Raw genomic sequence first — 27,283 nt, 5'->3', positions numbered from 1 at the left:
CCCCGACCTTTACTTAACTGCACGATCTGCAGATTGTCTGTTTCCGGCGTGCTGCTCCACACGGAGATATGCCGAGAATGTGTGAGCCTTCTGTGAAGGGTTTTCATCTAACAGTAATGGAGTCTTTCGACATTCATAGCAATTCTGCATCATGGGAGACGGCCGGCTCTGATATCAAGGTTCATCGACAACTCGAAGTGGAATGCATCGAGGTCAGCTACTTTGGGCCAGACCATGCTGCGTTTTTCTCACCATACATTCGTCACACATCCAGCCGTAACAACTCCTCGAGGCTGTCTTCGAGTTAAAACACCAACTAGCCCTTCACAACCACGACACCGAGACATCTTCCTTTGACCGAATGTCTGTTGATCATACCTTCGATGGCGTCAATGCGGAGGCAGCCCTGGAGATTCTGGATGCCAAGTGGTATAGGGAAGTAGCTAAGAGAGGGCGATGGATGGACCTCATTGGCGATTATGCGGGCAATGAACGATTTGTTCTTGATGGTGGGATATCTATAGTGATGATTGGTGTCTTCATCGTTCATCCTTTCTTCGTAGGTGATGCTCTGCTGCAAGACGTCTTGGATGACCCGTTATTGGCCCTTGGCCGCGAACATGGTACGTACGCTTGGCTAAACGCTACACTAACGGGCTCATATTGTCTGCCTAGATCCCAGTTTCCAAATTCTGCACGCGTTGCATTCGATGGAACGATTGTTGGGCGAGCTTCTCAAGCGTGCTGCCGTGTTTGACGTTGTGGTATGGGAAGGTATGCCTCAGCTGTCGATACATATAACGCGTTTTTTCGTGACCGGGTGCTTTCTGTAGATTCTCGACACCTCACATTGAAGACTGGTAGTCTTGCACTGGTGTCAACTTCGCGTTCTCTTGCAAGAAACCTTCTCCTCAATCACCTCATCCATCACGCAACAAAGATGAACGTAGCCGTACATATCTTCCAAAGTCTCTCTGATCCCGCATGGCGTGCATATAGACTTGCAACACGAGTGAGGACTATGATCTTCCTGACATGAAACGTTGCTAAAGGAGAACTCCAGCCCATGTTTGTAATGACGAATGACGGTGGTATCGTCCAGACGAAAACTCCATTAGAGGCAGAGCGCATCATAGCGCAGCGTGCATTCATATTCGGACTCCTTACATCTGGGATCGCTGTCACTCTTCTCCACGGCAGTGAATTTCGCGACTCGAAGGTATCGTGTACTCACAATCAATATGCTTGTCGTTAATTTCGGACTTCCTCTAGATATTCGCTTTCGTGCTCGAGCAACGGTTCGATGTTGCCGCAGCGAGAAAGTTCTCGGGAGTCATACAGACGCCGTTTGAGGCGTCATCCAGAGCTCTACAAACAGCTGATTCTCAACGTCGTAGCGTGGCTGGGATCTCACTGCCGGATGCTCCTTTAGCCTCAGGAATCCCCGTTGACTCGGTTCTCACTGAGCTTGTCAAGTTATTGCTGACCAGTCACGGTCAAGATTTCACTTCGGAGTTGACGTACCTGTTTGCTCTCCATTGTCTTCTCGTGACGACCTTATCCATAGATGAGAGGGCTAGGCTGCTTGACGATCTGCATCCCGATCTAATGAACATTCTACTCACACACTTTCTTCCCAAAGTTTACATCACTCTTGAGTCGCTGACATCAGGCCCTGGCGTGATCGTCGACTTCGATGGTCGCGTCTTCGTGAGCCTCGTTAGGTTCATCATCACGCATAACGATACCTCCATTGCAAGCCTGCTTGACCCTGAGATGTTTTCACGAATGGAGCAAGTCTGGTCATCTGCACATGCGCCGCTGATCCATCTATCAAAACTTGCCTCTGAATTCCCAAACCCAGCCGGAAGCGTTGTTCTCAGTACCGCTACGGACACAAGATCGATCACACTCCTGCCTTTCAACAATCCAGTTTTCGAGTCCGAACTTGCTTCAGTGCACGTTCGAGTGGCAGATTCGATCACGGATCTTCAGACCACCGCACCGGAGTTTAGCCAGGGGACCATATTCCCCGACACCAAGCACTGGCACAACCATAAACGAACGATTCTGCCCAAGCATCTTGGTGGCGATGAGCCAAAGCCAGATACTGCGCGGCTACGCCAGCGAAAATTGCGGAACGAACAGTTCTTCATGGCATCCCTCCAACGCCTTGCCAATTCCTTGACTGGGACCGTCGGTATCCCGAGTACCCCGAAGGCTATTCTGTCGGTCAAGGTAACATTGGGTCGTCTCTCGACCAGAGTCGCGGTAAGCACATCTTGACAACCTCTGGCTTCCAGTAGTCGTCTGCGCATGAATGTGATGCTTATGATATATTATTTCAGGAAAAGCCCGATCACAATGGGCAGAGCAAGAAGAAGTTGAAAGCGAAGCCAATATCGAATGCGGAGAAATACAAGCAGCAAAACTTGAAGGATAAAAAATCCAAGGATGAAAACAAGTTCCAGGTCTGGTGGCACGACCGGCTCGCTGAGATGTCGAAGATGGAAAGCAACGAAAAAAGGGCCAATCATCTCGCCTTTTTACAGGATTCCGACCGGTCCAGCAGGTCGAGCGATCAGGCGTGGCTCACCTTGGAGATGGACTTGTATAATATCAATCTCCAACTGCTGCGGTGGATAGCAGAGCCGGAGCGTGACAGCTCAACCATCCGCGATCGGTATACTGTGAACATTATCCGCGTCACCAAGAACCTCTATGACCGGGATGATCTTACGCCCACTGTGCTTGCTATTCTCGAATCTGTTCTTATCGCCTTGGGGTTCTCTGACCATATCCCTTCCTTGAGCTCTTCGGCGGTGGAGCGGGCAAAACTTGAGGACGATCGGCCATTGACGTTTGACTTTGTGAAGCTGATCAGGTCGAAGACGAAGAAACCCGTCAAGGACTTCGAGTTCATGCATATCACTGAAGACTCCGTTGCATGGCAGCTACGTTTGTTTGGCGAGCACATGGATAGAAGCATGGATAGTTCACCGGACTCCCGTGTCAGTTTCAACCCTGATGCTTGGCAACGTGAGGTCTTGGACTGTCTTGATCAGAAAGACTGTTCCGTTCTCGTCGTTGGTGCGTTCTTGCCCTCACGTCAATCAGCAACGTTGCTGATGTTTCTTGTTCTAGCGCCAACAAGTGCCGGAAAGACGTTTATATCGTTCTATGCTATGGAACAAATACTGCGGGACTCTGATGACGACATCCTCGTTTATGTTGCGCCTACGAAGGCCTTGGTCAACCAGGTCGCTGCTGAAGTCTATGCTCGATTCAAGAAAGATGTCCCCGGTCGTAAGTAAATTGAGGTATTCATACATATATGACAACTTGATATATTCCGTTTCCGCAGGCACTTGCTGGGCTATACATACAAGAGATTACCGTGTTCACGATCCTCAGAAATGCCAGATCCTCGTCACTGTGCCGGAAATGCTCGCCATCATGTTACTATCCCCTCCTCTCGCAAATACGTGGACTCCGCGCATCAAAAGGTAAGCTAGCTCGATTTAACTATTGGGACCCCGGTATTGATGCATAATTTAGGATTATCCTGGATGAGATTCATTCAATCGGTCAGCATGAAGGTGGTGCAGTATGGGAGCAGATTATACTGTTGGCACCTTGCCCCATCATGTACGCAATATTATTGTTCACTCCTTGATCTGTGCTTGACATCTGATAATATTTTCCAGCGGCCTTTCTGCGACCATCGGTGAAGCTGAAAGATTCAATACCTGGTTGGAACATGTCCAACAAGCGAAGGGCTTCCGACACAAATACATCCACTATCCGCATCGTTATTCACATCTCAGAAAGTTCGCCTACTTCCCACAGATGTCAAACTCCAAATTGTCTTCCAAGTCCGACTCTGATCTCGATATCGAGAGTCTCGACTTTTCTGACCCAACGAAGGCGCAGACAATGTCGGCCAAATTTGCTGGATTGACAGAGTATAGATCGAAAGACCTGATGAGATTTATTCACCCTGTCTCAGCCCTGTCGTTCGGAGCCTCCTCTCTTCCATCTGACTTTTCGTTGGAGGCCACCGATCTACTTCGCTTGTATCAAGCACTGCGCTCTTGCGGTCCAGGTGTCGTTGAAAATCTGGAGCGCCTTGAACCGAGCACGTTTTTTCCTTCTTCGATCTTCTTGAAGCAAAAGGATATACTGAGGTATGAAGCCGCAATGAAGGAAGTGCTATCATCTTTGCTCGTGACGTCAGATATGGCATCCATCTCGTCTCCCTTGAGAAAAATAGTCGCTCAGGTACAAGACCCCATCCTGGCCAAATCAGATGAGAGCATTCTGAACACAGCACCAAGGCTTCCACTATTTCTAGGCGGCTTGGTCCCGCTGCTCGCAGACCTTCACGCTACTAACAACCTGGTTCGGTGTTCCTCGCTTTCGTTATCAGAAGCTTACTGACTTCATCTATTGTCATGTGTTCCAGCCGGCTCTGCTGTTCAATTTTGATAGAAACATGTGCGAGAATATGGCTGCGGAAGTTCTTCGTACTTTATTAGAGAGTGAAAAGGCCTGGCGCAAGAACAGCCCCGAGTGGCAGCGCAAAATAGATCGTTGGGAAGAGTGGAAAATTTTACAGCAGGAACGCGCTCGCCATCCTACAGTCGTACGCAAGAAGGATGCTGAAGATATGATCAGAACAGAGGATCACTCCTGGGAGAGTACTTTCGACCCGAGAGATCCATCCCCTCAGTTCACATTCACTGGCCTCTCGAGGTCATACGGCAAGAGGGAACTCACAGAAGACCTTGAGGACCTATCTTGGCGAGCACATCTTCCTGAATGGGCGATACCTGCATTGCGGAGGGGTGTTGGTGTTCATCATGCTGGTATGAATAAGAATTACAGGAATCTCGTCGAGCGGTGAGTATAACTTTTTTGCTCCTCCACCCACGGTCGCTCAAATGCTTCTCATAGATTATTCCGTATTGGCTTTCTGCGAGTGGTCATCGCGACTGGTATGTTGTTTCCGCAGGAATATGCAATTGAAACTGAATATATATTCTAACAGGCACATTGGCGCTTGGTATCAACGCCCCCACTAAAACCTCTGTCTTCTGTGGAGATTCACCATTCCTTACAGCTCTTATGGTGAGTGCGCAGTGTCATAGTTCGCCATCGTCCTACCTCTAAACATCGATATCCAATCCAGTATCGACAATGTTCTGGTCGAGCTGGTCGTCGAGGATTCGATCTGCTTGGTCGAGTCGTATTCTACGGGCTGCCATTGGACCGCATTCAGCGCTTGATGCTCTCAAGGCTTCCGGGACTGGCTGGCAGTTTCCCAATGTCATCGACACTATCTCTACGCTTGTTCAGTCTCCTCCATGGTTCGGACAATTCGCCTTACGCTGTGGGAGCTATCAAGAGCATCCTGCGACTTCCCCAGATCAGTTTCGGTTCCGATATAGGCCAAGATCAACTCTTGCATCATCTTCGATTCAGCATAGAGTACCTCCGACGCGCAAACCTCCTCGATCAAGACGGCAGACCAATCAACCTCTTCGGCGTTGCATCCCACCTCTATTACACAGAGCCGAGCAATCTTGCCACTGTTGCTCTGCTCCAAAGTGGTGTGATTCACGATATCTGCAGTCAACCTATTTCGGAAAAAGCTCAGCTGGACTTCCTAATTGTCGCTTGCCATCTTTTCGGTCGGAGGTACCTCCCAGAGGCCTATACCACTCACCAGAACATTCGCGAGCTCATTGGAAAGGGACCGTCTCGCGTTGTCCTGCCGCCTATTCCAGGAACTGCGCGCAAGGTACTAGTTGATCATCACGAGGAAATCGTGAAAGTCTTCACAGCATACGCAGTCACATTCGCCAGTCAATATGCCAGTACTCTCAAGTCAGATGACACGCTTCCCTTGAGCGAAAAGTCATTCGGGCACCGCCAGGAATCCCAGGAGACGCCCGTGATCACTTTTTTCAAAGAGACCGCCATCCGTCCAATCGCTCGTTCGCCCTTCATCGCTAATTCAGGCCACGCCGACAATTTCCACAGTGTACAAGAGCTTGCAAACACCGTACGAAGAGGGATCCATCTGAATGAGTCAGCTGTCCCATCGCTCGACCGTATCATTGCTGTGCCAGGCGACGCAACAAAGCCTTTCGCCCTCAATGCCCATATTCTGGATTTCTACTTGCACGGGCAAGTCGATGCGTTGGTCAGGTATAATGGGATCAGGCGCGGTGATGTCTGGTATATTCTCCAGGATTTCCACATGTCCCTCGCTGCCATCCGTGGCGATCTGGAAAATCTGCTTGAAAATATGTCTCGGCAGCGGGTATCCGCGGTCAGTGAAGACGGAGGAGATGAGATTGACAGTGGGTATGGCACGCTGGACCCGGCAGAAGCGGAGGAAAAGCAGGATGTACAGAACAGCGCATTACATGTGTTCCAACGCCCTGCAGGTACGTCGGATCGTGATTGGAAGGTCTATGAAGTGGTGAATACAGTCACGGAGGAGTTTGGAGCGAAATTCAAAGCGATGTGGGCATAGTCTGTATGGAGGATTGCGGTGCAATTGTACGAACATTCTTGAATCTATATTCTCGCATCTCAGTGGACAGTTCAAGTCTTTCATTTGATTTATCTCGAAGGAAGAGCCTCGGACCAAACATAGTATCCTGAAATATCAGGCCCCAAGGCCGCATCGAAGAATAAGATGAACGAATGAGGTGGAGGTACATAGCGTAGATGACACTATTCGTTCTTGTACTCGTAGAAGCCCTTTCCGTTCTTCTTTCCATACCATTGCGCGTCAACCATTCGTTCAAGAAGGACGCTAGGGCGGTATTTAGAGTCCCCGGTTCCTTGGTAGAGCGTTTGTTGAATGGCAAGACAAGTATCAAGACCAATGCTGGACAAGTTACGTCAACATGGTGGTGATTCCGAACAAACAAAATGGTACTCACAAATCGGCTGTTGGAATAGTGATCGTGAAGTTTCAGACTGAAAAAAGACTGTATAAGATTATTCGTACCTAGTTGCAGCGGTCCCATCGGATGGTTCATGCCAAGTCTCAGAGTCTTGTCTATATCGTCGCGAGTTGCCACCCCCTGCGAAAGTTGCACGCTAAATGCAAACCGCACAGAGAAGAAAAAATTGAAGTACCTTCTCGAGCCACATGATTGCCTAGACAAAATATGTTCATCAAACGGGCCTTGCTCAGGACGATAGACGTACCTCGTTGATAAAGGGCATTAAGAGAGCGTTAGAAACAAATCCGGGCACGTCCTGCGAAGTTGTCACTTCCTTGCCGCATGCGATTGCAAACGAGCGTGCAGTATCCAATGTTTCTGGAGATGTTTGTAGGGCAGATATGATCTCAACGAGTTTCTACAATCATGAGTCAGTCTCAAGTCACGGTTGGAGGGTATATAATGCCAAAGCACCATAACAGGTACGGGGTTGAAGAAATGGAGCCCTATGCAATGTTCAAGCTTCACTAGGAGACATAATTTGGAATACAGACAGTACGGACCCACTGTACGTGACGCGCTCTTCTTTCCTGCTTCTGATGCCGATGTCTGTCCTTCAGGGATGGTAGCCGCAGCAATTTTCGTGATAGATATTGAAGAGGTATTCGTAGCAAGGATAGCATCTGGTCTCAGTTCCGCAGATAACGATTTGAATATAGTCTGTTTTAGAGAAAGATTCTCTGACACTGCCTATGAAGTCGGGTGCATGTGAGGTCGATCAGTTCATAAATGAGAATTGAAGCCGCACCTCGACGACCATATCTACATCCCGGAGACCCGTAAGACCACGAGCTCCGTCAATAATGGTGATACGGTCTCTCGCCTCCTTCGCGTCGAGCTCCTGTATCTTGCCCTTCGCTACGTCCTTCGCAAGCAGCTTGTCCATGAACTTCAGACCTTTACTGATCTGCTCGTCGGAACGGTCATGGAGAAGTACGGGCACTTTAGCGCGTAGAGCAGCGACATACGCGATGCCCAATCCTACAGAGACATAAATCACCATGGGTATCATGAAGGTTATGCAACGTACCCATCTGCCCTGCACCCAACACACCGAGAGATTTGATTCCATGGGAGACAATATGAGCCATTATTTTCCTACGTTATACTTACGTTGTCCAGTGGGTATATCTCTGTGCGTTAACTTGGATGGCCGACTCCTCGCTGAGGACAGTAGCGTTGGCGATACTTTCAAAAGACAAACAAGTTCCCCGCGTTCCGGCAGTGTTCCGGCACAGTCGCGTTTCAGACAATATTCACGTGATTCTTACCTTGCGGTGACGTCACTGACGATGGAGCTCTGCGTTTGACGTTGACCGTCATTGCATGAGGACGAACATGATCATGTCGAGCTCAATCCAATTTCGCTTCTATCACCGCCCGGCGCTGTACCCTCATCTTTCTTCTGTAAGATGACTAGTACATTACCACCCATTGTGCAAGCATTCTCGGGCGCCATTGGAAGCGCAACAGCGAATGCCATTTCATACCCACTGGACTTGGTGACAACTCGACTGCAGACGACGAAATCCAAGAATTTGCATGGTGTGTCTTACAGCCTCTATGAAAGTATAAAGTAATGCTCATACCTCCCCAGGAATCAGAGGTGCGATCACGATCCTCAGGTATACAGTAAAGAAGTACGGTGTCATTGCTTTATACGATGGGTTGAATTCCGACAGTGCATCCACTGTTCTGTCAAAGTAAGCATCCTTGACCTTACCAAATTATAAAGCTCAAACGTTCGTATCAAGTTTCTTATATTTCTATATGTACTCTTTTCTCCGGTCTCTTCTCATACGCCGCTCGTCAAATCGTTCATCTTCGAAAACACCTATTTTATCCGTCCCACGAGAGCTCAGCATCGGCTTTATAGCAGGCGTGGCAAGTCGCTTCATTTCTAGCCCTCTAAGTATCATAACTGTCAGACTGCAAACGGAACGGGAAGGGAGTGACGACGAGCTCCGGGAAGCGGAAGATGGCGAAGGAGAGAAAATCAACAACGGCACCACAGCAGACAAGGGTCTGTATGGAACAGCCAAGTCTATCTATGCAGAGGAGACCTTGGCTGGCTTTTGGAAAGGTCGGTTCTCGCTCAGTGACTGGCGTGCTTGGAAATCTGATCGTTGATCTAGGATTCGAATCGACAATACTCCTCTCGCTCAACCCATCTCTTACATTCTCGTTCTTTCAACTGTATCGTCAGTTCATACTCCGAGGTAAACGTAAACAAATGCCTTCGCCCCTACAAGCTTTCCTCGGTGCCGCCTTCGCGAATTCTTTAGGTTGGTCGCATATTAACTCCACTCTTCCTGCAATTGCTGACTGGCACACAATTCGTAAACTCAGCCGTAACCATCCTCTACCCACTGATCATCGCCAAAACCCGCCTTCAACTCGCGAATTCCGAATCGTCAGGCAATTCGCGCCTCTCGATCCGAAGTGTTCTTCATGATGCATATACCCAGCGAAGTGGGTTCCCTGGTGGATTATACCAAGGCCTAGACGCACAGGTTATAAAGGGGTTTTTGAGTCAGGGCATCACACTAATGGTGAAACAACGGTAATATCTATCCTTCTCTGATAGGCTCGAGATAGCTGATATCTGGACAGCATCGAGCAGGTCGTGGTTGCTGCTGCGCTATCGTTTCAACGACCACGGTGATAGTCGATGTGACTGATATTCACTGTCAGCTGGGTTTACTTTTTGCGGCCTTATGCAGCCCTTTCCGAGCGTATAAAATGTCTTCATTCACATTGCCGAATCCTCGACTGACCGTCGTCTAGGAAAACGCGAAATTGTTGTTAACGATCTAACATTAGTCTCAAGCAATCTTGAAGTCGATGTCGGTAGCATTTTTTTTAAAAAAAAACCTGAATATCCTTCACAAATGCCACATTATCATTTCAAAATTCCATGCGATACTGTAGATCTCGAGCGAGGTCAATTCTAAATAGGCCAATGCGGAAGGCAAGCAGAGACTTACTTATTCGACCACTATCACGCGGATGGACCGGACCTACGGCCCGCCGCTCATAATCATCGTGATCTCAAATGCGATACGAAAGTGCAGAGGCCCAGAGTGCTCAACGGAAAAACACTTACATACCACCTATATGTCGCCAACGCAATTCATCATCGACCTCAGCCATCCACTCACAACAACCGGTGGAAGCTACTGCTCCGACCACCCACACTACGACTGTGAACGCATTTGCTCTATCGCGGCAAGTGGCTCAAACGTATCCCTGCTCAATTTCGGTTCCCATACAGGAACCCATATCGATGCCCCCGTTCATTTTATCGAGGGTGGTGCAAGCATATCTGATCTCGACCTCTCTATTCTTGTCGGACCAGCTGTGGTGATCGATGTGCGTGGGAAGAAACCGAGGGCTATCATATATTGGGAGGATATAGCCCCATATGAGAAGAAGTTGACGTCGGGGACAATGGTACTATTCTGCACAGGATGGTCTAAGTACTGGGGCCAGGAGGAATACCCAGCGAGTCCACGAATCGACGTGGATGCAGCAAGAAAGATTGCAGATCGTGGAATCAAGGTCATTGGAATCGACGCGCTGAGTCCGGATGGGATAGCGCAGCACGGCGAGGAAGCCAAACATGAGGTGCATCTAGAGTTTTTGGGAAGGGGAGGGGTCATTGCAGAGAATCTGAACAACCTGAACACGCTGCTTGAGGTGAAGGATCCCATCGTCAGTCTGCTTCCACTACAATTGGAAGGCTGTGATGGATCACCAATAAGAGCGGTAGCTTGGGCTCAGGCAGGTGAGTAATAATAAATAACAGTTGGTCCTGAAGCGTCGACTGAGAGGAACCTTGTTATTAGACTTCAACAAATAGGCTCCTTGACTCACGAGTGATGGAAGATGACGGTACACCACGACTAGACTTATCGAGTCGGTGCTGATCGCTTGAGACCTTTTTTTCTTCCCATACACGCTTCATCCAAACATCTCGAACTTCTTGACACCATGACATCGAGTACAATGAGACGACCTGCATGAATCCGTGGTGAATTCAGGGGGACACGATGCAGTTGTAGAATCGTCCATGATCCGTTATTCAAGCTATAGCATGTAGAATCAGCACCATAGTTGAATTCTACTGTTCGGACACTGAGTTGAAGGGTACGTGGCTATCTGAATGATTGACTTGGAGGATTGAGGTGGAAAGAGAAAAGCAAGAGCCGGGTTGTCGGCTTCAGCAGACTCAGTTGTATACACGCGCCACGTCTCCCGGCTCAACAACTTTCGTGCTCTTACCACCGTTTTCTTTCGCTCTCGTCCACCTAGAACTAGACGGGAGTGATGAAGGTGCCAGCCTTCTCTACCGCTAGTAGTCTACTCTTACTCTCTTTCGCATCATGTTCCTTTGCTGTGAAGTCTCAGGACTTCAAAACGTGCTCGCAAGCTGGATTCTGTCGACGCGGGCGCGCCTTGGCCGATCGGGCAACAGCTAATGGCGATGCATGGCGTTCACCTTACTCGATAGACCCCGCTTCAGTGTCTATTTCTACATCGGACGCAACCTTCACTGCAGACATCAAGTCTTCGCTTTACCCAAACATACAGTTCGGCCTTGACGTGCGGGTGTTGGATGATGGTGTCGTCAGGGTGCGGATGGACGAGGTCAATGGACTCCGACAACGATACAACGAAGCAGGACAATGGGCACTCGTTGCGGAACCACCAGTCAGCCGGGATATCAAGTGGACTGTGGGGAAGGAGGGTGTGCGAGCAGTCTACGGGAAGAAGCAGGATATGGAGGTCATTGTTCAGTATGAACCATTGCTCGTGGTCTTGCGCAGGAATGGGAAGGACCAGGTGGTTGTGAACGGACGAGGTCTGTTGCACATGGAGCACTTTAGAACAAAGGAGGCAGAGAAGCCAGTCGTGGCTTCAGAGGACGGATCGGACGAGCAGGAGGTCATGCAAGTCAAGCCGACGGCGTGGTTTGAGGGCGATGCCGAGGATGCTTACTGGGAGGAGACCTTTTCTTCGTGGACGGATTCGAAGCCAAAGGGTATGTGCCAATCTTGATACTCAAAATTCTTCTAATTGATTCAGTCTGTAGGCCCCGAGTCGCTCTCCGTCGACATCACCTTCCCCAATCATGGTCACGTGTATGGCATCCCGCAACATGCAACATCACTCTCTCTTCCAACGACTAGGGGCGAAAATGCATTCTTTACCGACCCATATCGCCTGTATAATGCCGATGTATTTGAGCATCTCGCATCGTCGACCATGTCTCTCTACGGCTCCATTCCGGTTATGCATGCGCAATCGGCGGAGTCGACGGTTGGCGTTTTTCATCTGGTCGCATCCGAGACGTGGATTGATATTGCCCATCCTACGGACAAGTCGACTGAGACACACTGGATATCTGAGTCGGGCATCCTTGACCTGTTCATTCTGCCTGGACCTACGCCGGCTGACATCTTTGCTCAATACACCCGTCTTACGGGTACCACACCCCTCCCTGCCGAATGGGCACTAGCATATCATCAGTCTAGGTGGAACTATATCAGTTCGGATGATGTTCGGGCTGTGCAGAAGAGGTTTGACGAAGAAGATATGCCGGTAGACGTGTTCTGGCTCGACATTGAATATGCAGAGGAACACAAGTACTTCATCTGGGATCAGAAGGGTTTCCCTGATCCGGTCGACATGACCAACGATGTTGCCGCTGTCGGACGCAAGGTATGGTCACCGTTCTTAGCTCACTTCTCTCGCTGATACTTAGTGACACAGATGGTTGTGATTATAGACCCTCACTTGAAGCGTACTGACAACTATCCCGTCTATAAAGGGGCTCAAGAGATCGATGTTCTTGTCAAAACCAAAGATTTGAACGAGTACGAAGGCTGGTGCTGGACCGGCAGTAGCTCCTGGGTTGATTTCTTCAACCCTGATAGCGGGCCCTGGTGGCACTCGCTGTTTAAGATCACGAAAGGGGAAAAATGGTCCTGGACTGAAAGTACGGAGGATGTCTATATCTGGAATGATATGAATGAGGTTCGGATTCAACCTTGGTTTCCATTGACAACTTATATATGTAGTCTGTTGACAGCCCGCTGTGTTCAACGGGCCTGAAATCTCCATGCCAAGGGACAACATCCACCATGGTGGCTGGGAGCATCGTGATCTCCACAACATCAATGGCATGCTTCTTGTGAGGACACGACGTTTCTCTTTCCTATACATAACGATTAACTAATTACATTCACAGCCCAAAGCTACTAGTGAAGGTTTGATAGCCCGATCGGACCCACCCAAGCGACCTTTCGTGCTCGCCCGCTCGTTCTATGCTGGATCTCAGCGATATGGTGCCATGTGGACAGGTGATAACCTCGGGACATGGGAGCATATGGAAGTAGGACTCAAAACGGTCCTCGCTAACAGCATAGCAGGGTTCTCTTTTGGCGGCAGTAAGCAAACTGGAGCCTCCCTTCGATGCGGTATCTAATATCGCATTCTTAGCTGATGTTGGTGGTTTCTTTGGCAATCCTTCCATGGAGATGCTTGTCAGGTGGTACCACTTTGGGGCCTTTTCACCTTTCTTCCGTGCCCATGCCCATATTGATACGAAGAGACGAGAACCATTTTTGCACGATGAGCCCTACAAGGGGATGCTCCGGGATATCCTCCGCCTCAGGTACTCTATGTTGCCGATTTGGTACACTACGTTCCACGAATCAAGCAGAACAGGTCTGCCAGTCTTGAGGTATGCTCGCAGGTGCATGGCTTTACGTGTCGTTGGAAATATAACCCCTCCTTAGGCCTCAATATGTCATGTTCCCACAAGATGCTGCAGGCTTCGCCATCGATGACCAGTACTACTTGGGAGGTTCGGGTTTACTCGTCAAACCTGTCACCCGAGCCGGCGTTACCGAAGAGTCGGTTTACCTCTCTGATAACCAGGTATTCGCCCTCACGCGTCAGCTGTATACCCGTATCTGATCGATCTATGACAGGTATACTACGACTATTTCTCGCAACGTGCTTATCGAGGTGCGGCGGCGGGGAAGACCATCACGGTCCCGGCGGCGCTCCATCAGGTGCCCTTACTGATCCGTGGCGGCTCCATCTTGCCTACGCGCGAACGTCCAAGGAGGTCCTCTCCCTTGATGAGAAAGGATCCCTTTACACTCCGCGTCGCGCTGGACAACCAGTTCGGCGCACGGGGCGAGCTTTATCTCGACGACGGTATCACCTTTGCCAACGAACAGGGCAACTACGTGTGGAGGGAGTTTGTTGCGGAGAAGGGCAAGGGAAAGACGGTGCGCATCTCCAGTCGTGACAAGGCGGCAGCGCAGGGCGCGCTGGTGTCGTATAATCCCAAGAATGAGTACGCGAAGAGCATCGATGGCGTACGCGTGGAAAAGATCGTTGTCCTTGGACTCGTGGGAAAGCCGACCAGCGTCACGCTTGGGAACGGCAAGGTGCTAGAGTGGGAGTTTGTACCCGGAATAGCTGCGGCGGAGACAAAGGAGGGCGAGGCAAGCGTGTTGGCGATTAAAGATCCCAGGGTGAACGTGGTTGAAGATTGGGAGATCGTTGTCAAAATATGAGATACCGCACTGGAATTTTATAATATTCTATAATGATGGTGTGTCCGTGTGTGATAGTGTCGTGTTATTACGAAGGCAAGTATGGATGCTTAATTGGCAAAAACAGGGAGGGCACTAGCAAAAGCTGGCGCGTCTTTAAGATATGCCCATTGGCTGGATTGAACAACCGACCTCACCATTACGAGTGGCGCGCTCTACCACTGAGCTAAACGGGCTTATAACAAGTCTTTACTTGGCTTTATATTATCGTTTAATTAGTGGTCTCGTCATGGGGTACTGCTCCTAAGCTCTAATACAGCACTAATACAGCCCCAATTCGCCTCGCATGCCCCTTAACTCTTTCAGAACACCGCCGGCCAGTATCCTCCATCCTAGCTACAAGTAGGACACGCGCAATTCGTGGCATATAAGAATTATTTGTACGCTCAGCTCACCCAAAGTTCGTCGTCGACACTTGTTTTCCTTATCTCGCACAATTAGTCCTGTTCAGACTACTTTTTGCAATGAAGATCTACGCTGACGCTCCGCCATTAGCTATGTCGATTATTGTCTTCCATCATAAGGGACCCGCTTCCCTCAGCTCGTTCAACACGTGTCGATGTCCATAGACATAGTTTGGGCCCGATCAACATACTGCAGTCACGTAGGCGCTGCACTATTTCTGCGCCCTATCTAGATCATGTATGGTTGGCACTACTTCCTTACCCCCTCTCAACGCTCTCCAATGCGTGACTTGGGTATTCTGGGGTGTGATTTACAGAGAGAGACAAGAAAGTTCAATATATACTCTCCATGATACCTCAGGAAGAGTGTTTCAACGAGGTCCACGACATTACTCCTTCGGATGCATAGTGCAGACGCTTGGCAGGATTTACGACATGATGCTGTATAGGTAAGTGCATAGGCACTCGGTCTTTACGCGGAACGTCCAAAACAGCACTGCTCTTCGTTCCTTATTATTACGTCGATAGAGACGAGAAGCTTCCCCAAGAACCCTCTCAACCCGACCTGGTCAAACTCCCATGAATCGGTCATGGCAACTGACTTGTGGGAACGGTGAAGTTCGTGGGTAAAAATAGGTTCATCGGGTTGCACATACCGGAGCTGCATTGGCATCTAATGCTTTCCCTCTTGTGATATCAGGGTGATCTCAGGGTAGATCTCAATGGAAGAGTGAGTGACATTTCTCTTTGACGCCCGGGTCAAGCATGAATTTTACGATCTTGAGGCAGGGATGATTGTGCGGAACTTGCTCGGAGAGAGGACAGTCGACAGTTCCAAGAAAGCGGATGCATCTCATCACGCTGTGTGAGAAGCCAATGCCTATCGACTACCGCTTAACCTAGACCCGATAGCCAAGTGGGTGCCTGGGTCGAACTCGAGTTGCCATTCCACCTTGGAAGAGCGCCCCGGCACGGATGAACAGACTTAAATCAGCTTTCCGGTGAATGCAACATGATGCTGACGGACTCTTCTGCAGGTATCGATACAACTAATCCTCGTTTTCCCACAGCGCTCACCAATTGTGTAGCATCAAGTGTAAATCGAGAATGCAGGTCATCGTGCGCACAATTCCCGGATGTTCTTTACTTGGCGGCTTCAGTTTCGCGTGAGTATCTTCCCTCAGATCCTTGTTCTTTTTTGACATTCCAGTGTTCCGTTTCATATGCTACCGTCTGCCGCGCCCGCCTCCTGCAAGCATCAAGGTAAAAACTTGTTTGCAATCATCCTCGGAACACATTTGATATCAGTGTTTTAGGAAAATCGCTGACATCTTATTGGAGATGGACCGTATCCGCACTGTTCATATGGTTGAACGGTGAGATATTTGACAAATGTCATTCGCCATTGCAATGAAGTACTGTGAGTTTTTTTTTCGTCTCCATGCAGTCTGCGTCAATATTATTGGTGCCTTGGTCACAAAATTTATTGCCTATAAAACCAGTTCCAGAGCATGCTGGGAGGCCCGGGCACTGCAGTTTTTCACTACCCAGCTTCAGTATCAGCTTTACCCATCCTCTATGGCACTGAAGATCCTTTCCGTGTTCCTCACCCTCTTCGGTGCTGCCAACGGTGCGTTATTGCGCATCGCTTGACTTCTACAGGACTGACAGGACTGAATCGCTCGATCTCAGCGGCCATCACCCGGCACGTTGCGTGTCCTGACGGCATCAATACTGCGACAAATGCTGCCTGCTGTGCCCTGTTTGCCATCCGCGATGACATTCAAGAGAACTTGTTTGATGGAGGCGAGTGCGGAGAGGAGGTGCACGAATCTCTCCGTCTCACGTTCCATGATGCAATCGGGTTCTCGCGAGCTAAACGAGCTGCCAAGCAATTCGGGTAACGATTTTTCGTTTCAGTTTTTCGTACCGTGCATGATAATGTCCCACCATCATAGCGGCGGAGGCGCCGATGGCTCCCTCATCGTGTTCTCCGACATAGAAACAAATTACCACGCAAACGGTGGCATTGACGATATCGTAGAAGTACAAAAACCCTTCATCGCCGCACATAACATCACCCCAGGCGATTTGTATGTATTTTCCTCCAGTTGGACGACGAAAAGCTGAGCTGAGCTCTCTCCTACTGTTATAGCATTCAATTCGCAGGTGCGATCGGTGTCAGCAACTGTCCTGGTGCTCCACGCCTGGAATTCCTTTTGGGTCGCCCCGCGCCCATGGCTCCTGCTCCTGACCTCACTGTTCCTGAGCCCTTCGGTATGAAGTAACCGTTTTCTCAGAAGTCATCGTAAAATTCACAGGAATATAATCTAGACACCGTTGACAGCATCTTGGCCCGCTTTGCTGATGTCGGCATATCGTCAGATGAGGTAGTTGCTTTACTTGCATCGTAAGTTCTTCTAGTAGGCGAGTCAACACATGTGCATTGATATTCATGTTTCTCAGTCATTCCATTGCCGCTGCCGACCACGTAGATCCTACTATCCCCGGGACACCGTTCGACTCTACACCATCTGTGTTTGATTCCCAATTTTTCGTAGAGACCCAACTCCGCGGTACGCTTTTCCCAGGGTATGTATTTGGTACATCCATCCCAGAAATTCTCCTCAAACCAACTTTCGTATCAGAAATGGTAGCAATCAGGGAGAAGTCGAATCTCCTTTACGGGGTGAGATCCGCTTGCAATCCGACTTCGAATTAGCCCGAGGTTGGTGCTATCGCTACGGAATTGTTCGCTACTCATCACAATCACCCAGATTCTCGCACGGCGTGCTCTTGGCAAGGCTTTGTGGGTGAGCACACATCGTTTTTACATCTGGAAATAAGGCGTTGACCTTTGTTCAGATAACCAGAAGAAGATGGCGTCCGAATTCAAAAACGCTATGGCCAAACTAGCCGTCCTAGGACAGGATATCTCTCAAATGGTGGACTGCAGCGAGTTGATCCCTGAGCCGAAGCCGTTAACAGTTTCGGCTCGCTTCCCTGCTGGGTTCACCATCAGTGATGTCGAACAGGCGGTAAAAAGTCATCCTATTTCTACAATTATCAAGGTACTGATACCTATGAGCAGTGCGCTTCCACCTCGTTCCCTACGCTGGCAACCGATCCCGGCCCTATAACTTCAGTTGCCCCTGTGTAAGTTATGAGGCCTTGTCGCGTGAACCGATTGTTAAACAGATGTTGTACAGGCCTCCTTCCTAATCATTCGGCCTTTTTTAGTGTTCACCGGGTTGAGCTCGACTTAAAGAGCGAATGGAAAGCTTTTTTTTCGCCCAACAACATGTGTTTCCAGCGCTGTCAGACTTACCCAGCTAAACAACTTCGTTAATAATCATGTTTTCTTTTGCCCGTTTCTGGAACTTATCTGTGTGCTTCTATCTCTCAACAGCAAAAATCCACGCTGGGTAGCATGGGAACTGCCCGTGTGGGTCAATACGCTTTCCCTCCAACAGTGGATCGATTGATATTCGAGAATTGACTCCAGAACAGGCCAATGGCACCAGGCATCTTAGTACAAAATCATCGATGTTCTGCCCCCGTGCTGTATCTTTCGATGGGATCAGCGAGCACAACTGCCGAGATCGGATCTGTCAAGATCTGTCACCCTGGTCGAAAAGTCTTTCCGCGACACTTGGTACTTATGTGCCTACGATCATGACTTGTGCTGAACCGAACGGTTTCCATAGCGGCTTCACTGGGATGATGGAGGACACTCAGCGCCTTCAGGGTCGAGTATCCACCTGTAGATCATTGGCAACGATGGGCGGGCCATCTCACATCACAATCAAGGATCAAAGAACGAGTATATAATTCGTGGCGCAATCTCCATTGAGCGCTTCAAGCTGGCCTGCTCCCTCCCTACTGTTCTTGTTGCATTCGAGGCACTGGTTGCCTGTCAAATATTCAATATTCTTCTTATCCCTCCCGTTCAAAACATGCGCTCCTGGACTACTTTGACTGTTTTTTGTGCCCTGTTCATGCTCTTGAACATAGCCCTGTGCCTTGCCGCACCCCTCGCAGCGTGAGTACTGCATACACTTCCTTGCAGGTTACCTGAGCTGATGCTAGCAATTATGCTCTGAAAGTTCGCCTTCAAAAACGATAGCGCAAGAGAATATCGACGAGCAGCCGACCGGCGACACATTCTTGGAGGCCGAAAATGCACTTCTTCCTGATTTGTGTGCTCAAGCGAGCTCAATGGGCTTCTGTTTTGCGTTCTGCAATTGCATCTCGCCTCCCATTCCTGCCGCTACCTTGACTGCTCTCATTCCCAGGTATTTTCTTTCAACGAGGTGTCCGCATCGTGATCTCGCTGATCCTATCACGACTCAGCGTAACGCCGACAATTCAGGCTCGGAGCCTATTTCTAGAGGCTGTCAAGGCTGGTATCATCCCTGGAATGGTTGGAGATGGCAGCGACGCAGATTTTGTCGACACCGCCAAAACGGTCAGTACAGCAACCATCTGTTCGCAGTTGTTACATATCGTAACATACTACCTTTCCCAGACTTGACTGAAATAGTTTCGTGAGCCGGAAGTACGAAGGATTGGCTGACGGTGCTGCCTTGGTGATTGCCCGCTTTCTTGAACGTTTGCGAACAGACATTTTCCGCATGGACGTCCGATGGTGTATACCTTACTGGGTTTGGTCTGCTCTGTCTTACGGTGAAATACACGAACGGCTAAGTAGAACAAGCAACAAGTTCTGACCTACATGAACAAGGACCAACATCTAGAGCATTCACCGCGCATCATCCTTCTCCATTAGCACGATCGCCGCTTTTTGAAGCATTGCTGACATTTTCCAAGTCTGCCCCACCCTGACTAGTAGATGGCTGGGTGATGCCGTCAATGTACATCTTTGCATGCGCCTTGGCTATTCTGTTCACCACGCGTATGTCGACCGCGCAGGACTTCGTTCGCGATCTCTGTCGTGAATAAAAGCTCGATGAGCATAAAAAATAGTCAACTGACACCAAAGGCAGGCCTACCAAGGCGAACTCCGTGCCTCTGTAAATGAATCCCCACAGCTCCTTGAATTCGGGATGGGTCTTCTGAATGCCATAGGCGGTAAGGCAATCGACGGCAGCCTTTTTGACCAACTGCATGACAACTCAGGGTCAGACGTTATGTGGCAGAGGACAAGCGTGACATACAGATTTGTTGGCTTTTTCTAGTTCCTTCACGATATCAGTTTCCTTGGCCTTCCCCTTACTTGGTCCAGTCATATCGCTCGCTGGCCAAGCTAATGAGCGCGGCAATGAGGGAACCTTGAAGACGTCATCTTCGTGGCTCTTGACATCCATACCGCTGGTGCCCTTGATAGGAGCTTTTGGAATCCGAGTCATTGCCTCTCGCGCACGACTCAATGTCGCGCGTTCATCCACTTCTTGTTTGCCATTGTCTCGTACGTCGTCGACGAAAGTTTTTTGCTTCTTAACTGAGGCCAAGTCGACGAGGGTATCATTATGAGAATCCATGCGCCGTTTCGTTCCAAAAGAGATTGGTGGAGGGAAGCGCGGGGATGGGTCATCTGGTCGAGCGACGCGTGTGGGGACTGGGGCAGGCACTATTCGCGCTACGCGCAAATGTAGGCAAGGAAGGGATGAGCTAGATGTCAAAGAAGATGTCGATGGGGTCGGTGGTGAAGGCCTTGGTCGAGATGGGAGTTGACCATAAATCATAATCTCCGAGCTATCTTGGCTATCTGAGCGCACATAGGAGAAAACATATTAGCGAGTCAGAGAGTCAGTAAGGTTTGTAGAGAACCCACTAGGGTCTCCGAGCGTAATTCGGATGCCATGTTCTGTTGTGTTATCTGCGGATATTATAGGAAAGGAACAGAGTTGGTGTTCTAGATATAGCTTGGTCAATGCGGCTGCTGGGTGAATGTCACTGTCGAGAGAGGAGAGTTATATCGACACACTCAGACGGTAAATTAGTAGACTGACAGGCTGACGCCGCCTGATCGATCCAGGTGAACCGAGCTCAGTTTTGCCGAGCCCGAGAGGCAGAGGGTCCGCCCACGCATACTTTCGAGTGCAAGAGCAAGGGGATTGTCGAGAAGATTGCTGCCAGAATCGTCATCGTGCAGAGGAATGGTGAACGTCAATCCGTCTAGGAGCAGACGAGACCCTTCCACGGATAGGGAGCCCCTATAAAGAAGACGGTGACTCGGAGGTGTATAAACATAGGTGGTCTGCCTCAGAGCACCGTCATTCCGAGAAGGTTGATGCCTAGTGGCCGAGTCTGCTTGCGAGTAGGACGGCGTTGACCGAGATGAGATCATGATGTGCGCGACTGAAGATTGGCGATCCAAGATGTACCCAGATGAACTCTTCCGGAAGTAAGCACACGCTGTGCATGCCAGGAGCACTGAACGCCGTGGACGGGCGTGTCGAGCAGGCCATGAACACGCACATCAACTTGTGGAGAGCACGCGTTGTTGACAGCTATTTGCACCGCAGACCCCGTTTAAACGCGTCTGTGGCTGTGACCTGCGTGAAACCACGTTTAGTACTTCTACAGCGTTTGGCCGTTCAGAACCGCAATTGTCTCCAAATGTTCAGGCGCTCCAGGCTTCAAGATGCCTCGTGTCTGTTTGCCTTGTGGTCAATGCGTGGCTCTAATGGGTACAAAAGAACGGATACAATTAGGGCCTCTACTTGACTTGATTCTCCCTCAATTCTCCACCACCCTCGACTCACAGTGTGAGTCAACGTTTGAGCCTATTTTTTGTTATAAATACAATGTGGTATCCCAGATCATGACCCGTTATACATCGCGTACCTCGACCTTATCTCCCACTGTTGGTGATCAGGAGGGACAAAAAAGGCAGTTCGATATCGACATCAATACCGATGATGGCTATACGCTTTCAGCCTTTGGCGATATCTCTATCTTCGACGGATTCTTCATCTTGACATCAACCTCACTGGTCGATGTCGATGTAGGGTCCAGCCGCCGCCGTATCAGAACTCGCCGCCCACCGATGCCGCGTAAATTCTCTTCCAGATCAGTTTCAGATTATGAGGAAACAGCTCGAGAGGTGATTATTTACTTCACCGTCCACAACATTGTTGGTGAACGAAATTATTGATTCTTTTCTAGTATCCCCGATTTCCCTTTCCTGACCTACCAACTCCTACCTCTCCATATTCAGCGGAGGCAGAATTTGAGGCTCTCTTCCAGAGTCTCAAATCTCACCGAGCGTCCTACACAGCGCCAAGCCATAATCTTGCTACTAGATCATTGGCTGGCAAACCAACGTTACGAGTGGAGACGTCGGGTCTCAGCGACAGGAGGATACCACTCAGAGGGTTTTCTAGGGCATCGAACTCTGGGGCCTCGCCTTCTCTCGGTGCGCTACCTAGGCAATCTCCCGGCATCGCGTTGTCGGCATCGCCGATTCACCGAGAGACGAAATAGAACGTACCTAGAGGACTGTCTGAGCGTGTGCCGATACTAGCATGATGCTAGAAGTATTCGAAAACTGTAGGTTGAGGTTTTGCGGCAAGGGAGGGGGATCCAAGGGAGGGGGATCGAATGGACCGTACGGATCATTTCACTATAATGTCAGCGCACAAGCTTGAGACAAGTAAGGAATGTATATTACTAATTATGATACGTCTTCTGGATCGCATATTTATCACCGTCTAATTTACTATCATCTTTTTTATCCTCGCACGTGCGCTTCGACTGCAACGATCGTCAAATCGTCGATCAATATCAATGCTGTTTCTCTGGACCTTCTTGCACCTTCTGCCCAAATGAAGGGGCCCTTGCCACAAACACCCAAGTGACAGGCTGGCCTTCTGTCACCTACCGAATTCAATGCACAAGTCTTGAATTCGACACAAAATTCCTCACCAGCATGCCGTATTGCCCACGATGCCCGCGACCGAGGAAAATAACCTTCCTCGCTGTTGATATTTCCGCTTTCTCGTCATCATCATCCGAATAAGGTGCCATTTCCTGTCCCAGAATAAAATCATTTGAACTTTCGTATCACAGTGGCAAAAGCTTTATAACACGACCTACCTTGGGACTTGCCGTCGTTGACATGGCTCAGGATTTGAAGCGAACAGGAAACGTGTGGATGCCTCGCGATTTTTGCCCACTATTTATGGTCCTGCATCTTGGCTTGTGGCATAGCGTCAATGACATATCACAAGCGTTCGACATTTCCGCCACGTTCGCTTGACCATCGGCCGTTATTTCGCGTTTTGTCTTCCTTTGTCTTTGACTCCGGGTATGATGACCAGATCCAGATCGCGACGATGCCACCCTGTGCCACCGCGGCATAATGAAAGAGAAAATCGCCGTTGCCTCTCTTCACCCATTCTTATCCCTCCTCGCACTATTTGCTGAACCTCAAATCTATCGACTCACCATACTACAAAATGGATGCCTCAAAAACAATTGCATCGTCGCGCTCACAAGTACTTGTGCGTGTATTTCTTGTCTAACTGTCATTGTCGTGTTCTAATATCTGGAATAGCGACCAACAGTGGACATCGACAACCTTAGACGAAGAGAGGAAAGTTCTTACTCAGATGCCTGTCCTGACAGACTGGATATGCAGCGCTTCATTCATCGTCGCGCAAATACAATGCATTCCCTTTCTATCACAGGAGCACAGCAACTAGCCTTCCCGTGGCCTGCCGATACCTCCCACTCCTCTCGAGAAGGGTCTGTATCATTGGATACTTCTCGGCTGGGTGGCATAACTAGAGCTTCGGTTGAGTCTCCGAGGACACCTCTTCGTCGAGCGTTGGGATTTTTCCGCTCTATCGTCCCTTCAAAACGTACTCAAAGACCTGCTCAGGCCACGGATGCTATCCTTCCTAGTCACTCGCTCTCAACCGAAGGACATCGTGCCACCCCACCAGAGGAATTTGGCAGGCTTGACGGCTCTACTTTGCGGGGCGATGACCCAGAGTCTGTTTGGAAGGACTCAAGGAACACACCATTTCCAAGAACACCAAATAACTCTGATGCTCACGCCAGAGTACCCGTTCAATATTACGAGTCGCCTTTTCGCCGCCATCAATTAGGCGCTGGGCGTTCTTCTCCCAATGTCTCATCTCGTGGTAGGAACGACGAATATAGGCGCGTTCGGGCAGTTTCGTTTAAGACATCGGCTGAAGCTCATCCATTTTACCCCATCGAGGCTCCCAAACACATCCGGAAGCTCCCGTCAATGGCGCAGAGTTTGCGGTCTTGCCTACCGTCTCTTGAGTCACCTAGCGCATCCTCTGTCTCAGCTCCGGTCAACCCCCACCTGCTTTCAAAAAGGTCTTTCAAGCAGCTGCGGAAACCTCCCTCCAATGTGTCTATGGATGTCTTTGTGACGACTGAAAAGGAGGTCTTCAGGTAGAATTCCTGATGGACTTACAACTAGGCTATCGTGGTTCGACCACAGGGCTTATTGTTTAGAGCCTTCCAGCTTTGATATTGTGATTACACTCAGGTCTATGGTCGTCTGTAGGGGTTAATGTTATTGTTTTTAATATTGACGTTCGCCAGGACTAATTGTATTACGTTTACCTGATGATAACCTGGCGTGGGAAGATATCGGAAATACAGCAACAGAGCAGGAGAATACTGAGACATCTGGCTTCCGCTCGCTCAACGTGCTCTCCACACCCATCCACAACTCTACCATATGCTAGATTGAATTTTTTATCCCTTTTGTCTTGCTGCTCAACCCCGCTGCTCATTGTGGTCTGCTGTGCGGCCTCGACTGGTAAGCATAAAATCTCGTTCTGAGAGCATCTCACACTTCCATTTTGTTCCCAGCTTACGAGCGATGCCCAACGGCACTATGAGTTGCTCGGGTGAGAAGGATGCCTGGGAGCAGAATGATTGGGTGATTTTGTCGAAGGATTGGTGGCGGGCGACCCTTAGTGGTGTCTCGTGGACTTACCCCGAGGCACGACGACGTGTACGAATGCGAACATCTCCCATAGGTCCCACGAAACCCCCGCACTACCACGACAATCTTCTCGTCGCCCATTCTTCCGGCTCAGAGCTTCTCATTTGCTGTAATAGGTGTCAGGAGATCCGTCACCGAGTGTTTTCTTGCGATGCCTCTCGTGGTACGGGCGGAGATGTAGATTTGAATCCTGGCTTATTGGGTGTCATGGGCGCGGACTTGATTGTTCAAAGGTACGAGAATGCCGTTGGATTTCTTACAGCTCCTGGGGAAGAGGCGGCTGGCGCGGACCTAGCCGCACAGGCTCGCCGCGTTTCTCTGTTGTGTGGCAACATCCCTCCTACGGGCTCGGCGCAGGAGAGTTGGGAGAGAGAGACTCAAGCGATATCGGGTACGGTGCTACCTCGATTGGATCATAAGGTCTATCACGCCGCAGTCGCCTCAGTTACTGCAAAGGCGAACGTCTGGCCATCTATTCTCGATCTCGATCTCGAACTGCCCCTAGAAAAGCAAAAGTGCGAGATCATAGATCTCACAGACTCAGAGCAGTCAGTCGAGTCAGAAGAGATGCCGTCGACGCCAAAACCTCAGCGAGCGTATGCTAGGGCAGTGAGCGATGACGTAGACTGTGAGTGTGGCTCACGAGTGAGACAGGCTTTTCACATACTGACCAAATTATTTCATCGAGGTAATTTCTCGAGGTTAAACTCCTCGCCCCAGCCGATCTCCCCCTCGTCGAATTCTTCCAGCCCCCGGGTATCTGATGAGCTGCGGTCCGAGTCGTCACACACGTCGCACACTCGCTCGAGCTCCTTACCACCAAGTATGAGCCTGCACAAGGACGAGCAAGGCTTCTATTATTCTGTGTACGACGGCTCCAGGGACGACTCAGCGTATTTACCGCCGTTCTTATTGAATGCGTCCGCACGAGCGCGCAAGCCTCATTCTCGCACTCGGGAAATCATCGATCGTCTTCGCTGTTCCACCTCTTCTCGCGGCAGGCAATTGACCCGGTCAGAAGGAGAACAAGAAGAACTACCATCATCGAGACCGGCGCAACTTACGCGCGAGACTGTGCGCAAGTTGTTCCAAAGAGGGAGCGATGGGTGGATCAAGATGTCCTCGGGCGAGAATGGCGAGATGCCCGCACCTTCGAACGATTTTGCGCCGCGGCAAGATGTGCTCATCAATCCAGCTGAAGATGCCGATACGGAGGACGCTTTTATTCCTTACGGCTCTACGATACGACCACCAGTCTTGGCTATCAAAAAGAAGGGTTCGGGGAACGTAAAGCAAAAACACAATCGTCGGTCGTCGCATCTCGATGGTTGGATTGATCCTTCACGTCCAGTACCCACTCGTCCTCCGCCCACAGCGCCGGCCTCTGTCGGGACGTTTACATTCCCCCCTCCTCCAGCCTATCCCGTCATGTACCCTTCCGGTGGTTATGGCATGATGCAGCCATATCCTGCTGCGCCTCCATTAGCACCATATTCAGGTCCGTACCCCGCATACCCGGGTGTGGCGCCGTATCCTATGGTTTCCCTACAGCCGCCATTTGTGTCTATGCCCCCTCGTATATATGCTTCCACGGGGTATAGTAACGGAGCCGGCCTGGGACCACAGGGGACTAGACATACTTCATGGTGATCTCAAGAGCCATCTTAAATCATTGCTGTACTTCTGTCGCGCACCGCCTCGGACGTTGTTGTAGTATTTTTCTTTTCACCCCGACTCTCTAGCAGATCTCATCTCAACCATCCTTCTCCATCCCCATAATCATCGGCGCATGGACATATGCTTTTTGTTCTTCATTGCTAGGTTTTTCAATATTCATGATTGTCATGGTCGTGTACGTCTTGCTGCATTGCATTCTCTGTCATCCCTGCCCTCCTCTGCCTATTACTGGTTTCTTGGTTTCTTGGTTCGCTTGCCCGTCTCTTATGAATTCCAGTCTGGCCCATTGCTTGCTTTACTCCTTTTGGACAAATACAGTGGTTATGCTATTTTCACTGTTGCGAGGATCTCTCATTTCATTGCTGAAGCGCGTGCTGTAGATTGGATTGGTAGCGCTCTGTCGACTTGCGATCACTGCAGCTGAGGGATATGTGAGTGATCCATGCGCGTTGGAACGCGTTTCGCATATCCTTTATTGAGGCTTTCTTTTTGCTCTTGCACACGAGATCTGATCATTATGGTCATACAGCCGTGATACAAATGTCTGTGCACCGGTCAGTCAGAATAGTTACGATGACTCATGCC

At 49.7% G+C, this 27,283-nt stretch overlaps 12 protein-coding genes across 12 annotated transcripts; 9 read left to right on the top strand and 3 right to left on the bottom strand.

The window, feature by feature from the left end:
• Positions 1–361: 361 nt before the first annotated feature.
• HETIRDRAFT_461440 (uncharacterized protein) lies at positions 362–6,589 on the top strand (the record flags this gene model as incomplete). The annotated part of the gene is made up of 14 exons (XM_009554947.1): positions 362–509; positions 564–623; positions 676–774; positions 1,053–1,219; positions 1,273–2,271; positions 2,349–3,090; positions 3,145–3,306; positions 3,365–3,506; positions 3,559–3,648; positions 3,708–4,401; positions 4,466–4,902; positions 4,957–4,997; positions 5,051–5,130; positions 5,192–6,589. 14 exons carry the CDS (start codon positions 362–364, stop codon positions 6,542–6,544), a joined length of 5,214 nt encoding a protein of 1,737 aa, XP_009553242.1. The 3' UTR covers positions 6,545–6,589.
• A 158-nt stretch (positions 6,590–6,747) lies between these two features.
• HETIRDRAFT_456302 (uncharacterized protein) lies at positions 6,748–8,116 on the bottom strand (the record flags this gene model as incomplete). Its single annotated transcript, XM_009554946.1, has 9 exons — positions 6,748–6,904; positions 6,960–6,966; positions 7,028–7,103; positions 7,159–7,179; positions 7,231–7,383; positions 7,440–7,471; positions 7,529–7,715; positions 7,774–8,006; positions 8,056–8,116. 9 exons carry the CDS (start codon positions 8,114–8,116, stop codon positions 6,748–6,750), a joined length of 927 nt encoding a protein of 308 aa, XP_009553241.1.
• Positions 8,117–8,437: 321 nt separating this feature from the next.
• HETIRDRAFT_165020 (mitochondrial carrier protein) lies at positions 8,438–9,690 on the top strand (the record flags this gene model as incomplete). The annotated part of the gene is made up of 6 exons (XM_009554945.1): positions 8,438–8,570; positions 8,623–8,728; positions 8,780–9,108; positions 9,161–9,310; positions 9,375–9,588; positions 9,639–9,690. The coding sequence occupies 6 exons, from the start codon at positions 8,438–8,440 to the stop codon at positions 9,688–9,690; spliced, it is 984 nt and encodes a 327-aa protein (XP_009553240.1).
• A 452-nt stretch (positions 9,691–10,142) lies between these two features.
• On the top strand, positions 10,143–10,820 carry HETIRDRAFT_332128 (uncharacterized protein; the record flags this gene model as incomplete). Its single annotated transcript, XM_009554944.1, has 1 exon — positions 10,143–10,820. The coding sequence occupies one exon, from the start codon at positions 10,143–10,145 to the stop codon at positions 10,818–10,820; it is 678 nt and encodes a 225-aa protein (XP_009553239.1).
• A 493-nt stretch (positions 10,821–11,313) lies between these two features.
• HETIRDRAFT_68114 (glycoside hydrolase family 31 protein) lies at positions 11,314–14,651 on the top strand. Its single transcript, XM_009554790.1, has 8 exons — positions 11,314–12,069; positions 12,121–12,749; positions 12,801–13,064; positions 13,120–13,221; positions 13,279–13,477; positions 13,530–13,773; positions 13,829–13,970; positions 14,024–14,651. Exons 1-8 carry the CDS (start codon positions 11,355–11,357, stop codon positions 14,618–14,620), a joined length of 2,892 nt encoding a protein of 963 aa, XP_009553085.1. The 5' UTR covers positions 11,314–11,354; the 3' UTR covers positions 14,621–14,651.
• A 614-nt stretch (positions 14,652–15,265) lies between these two features.
• Positions 15,266–15,794, bottom strand: HETIRDRAFT_412703 (uncharacterized protein). Its single transcript, XM_009554943.1, has 2 exons — positions 15,592–15,794; positions 15,266–15,512 (listed from the first exon to the last, which is right to left on the bottom strand). The coding sequence occupies exons 1-2, from the start codon at positions 15,653–15,655 to the stop codon at positions 15,421–15,423; spliced, it is 156 nt and encodes a 51-aa protein (XP_009553238.1). The 5' UTR covers positions 15,656–15,794; the 3' UTR covers positions 15,266–15,420.
• Positions 15,795–16,641: 847 nt separating this feature from the next.
• Positions 16,642–18,285, top strand: mnp7 (manganese peroxidase; the record flags this gene model as incomplete). The annotated part of the gene is made up of 11 exons (XM_009554942.1): positions 16,642–16,693; positions 16,756–16,963; positions 17,022–17,156; positions 17,219–17,340; positions 17,398–17,473; positions 17,530–17,655; positions 17,712–17,791; positions 17,841–17,876; positions 17,929–18,101; positions 18,155–18,219; positions 18,273–18,285. The coding sequence occupies 11 exons, from the start codon at positions 16,642–16,644 to the stop codon at positions 18,283–18,285; spliced, it is 1,086 nt and encodes a 361-aa protein (XP_009553237.1).
• A 776-nt stretch (positions 18,286–19,061) lies between these two features.
• On the top strand, positions 19,062–19,770 carry HETIRDRAFT_108527 (uncharacterized protein; the record flags this gene model as incomplete). The annotated part of the gene is made up of 4 exons (XM_009554941.1): positions 19,062–19,105; positions 19,170–19,358; positions 19,417–19,531; positions 19,687–19,770. 4 exons carry the CDS (start codon positions 19,062–19,064, stop codon positions 19,768–19,770), a joined length of 432 nt encoding a protein of 143 aa, XP_009553236.1.
• A 65-nt stretch (positions 19,771–19,835) lies between these two features.
• Positions 19,836–21,373, bottom strand: HETIRDRAFT_332244 (uncharacterized protein; the record flags this gene model as incomplete). Its single annotated transcript, XM_009554940.1, has 5 exons — positions 19,836–20,012; positions 20,076–20,186; positions 20,241–20,791; positions 20,858–20,979; positions 21,036–21,373. 5 exons carry the CDS (start codon positions 21,371–21,373, stop codon positions 19,836–19,838), a joined length of 1,299 nt encoding a protein of 432 aa, XP_009553235.1.
• Positions 21,374–21,850: 477 nt separating this feature from the next.
• Positions 21,851–22,512, top strand: HETIRDRAFT_165026 (uncharacterized protein; the record flags this gene model as incomplete). The annotated part of the gene is made up of 2 exons (XM_009554939.1): positions 21,851–22,132; positions 22,195–22,512. The coding sequence occupies 2 exons, from the start codon at positions 21,851–21,853 to the stop codon at positions 22,510–22,512; spliced, it is 600 nt and encodes a 199-aa protein (XP_009553234.1).
• A 974-nt stretch (positions 22,513–23,486) lies between these two features.
• Positions 23,487–24,463, top strand: HETIRDRAFT_423400 (uncharacterized protein; the record flags this gene model as incomplete). The annotated part of the gene is made up of 2 exons (XM_009554938.1): positions 23,487–23,531; positions 23,585–24,463. 2 exons carry the CDS (start codon positions 23,487–23,489, stop codon positions 24,461–24,463), a joined length of 924 nt encoding a protein of 307 aa, XP_009553233.1.
• A 256-nt stretch (positions 24,464–24,719) lies between these two features.
• Positions 24,720–27,168, top strand: HETIRDRAFT_461438 (uncharacterized protein). Its single transcript, XM_009554937.1, has 3 exons — positions 24,720–24,832; positions 24,886–25,649; positions 25,710–27,168. The coding sequence occupies exons 2-3, from the start codon at positions 24,896–24,898 to the stop codon at positions 26,669–26,671; spliced, it is 1,716 nt and encodes a 571-aa protein (XP_009553232.1). The 5' UTR covers positions 24,720–24,832; positions 24,886–24,895; the 3' UTR covers positions 26,672–27,168.
• The last annotated feature ends 115 nt before the right edge of the window (positions 27,169–27,283 follow it).

Source organism: Heterobasidion irregulare (assembly GCF_000320585.1).
Source record: "Heterobasidion irregulare TC 32-1 unplaced genomic scaffold scaffold_14, whole genome shotgun sequence".
Classification (NCBI taxonomy): Eukaryota; Fungi; Basidiomycota; class Agaricomycetes; order Russulales; family Bondarzewiaceae; genus Heterobasidion; species Heterobasidion irregulare.
The sequence above is the reverse complement of the archived record's forward strand: the minus strand, read 5'-3'. Positions and strand labels throughout refer to the sequence as shown.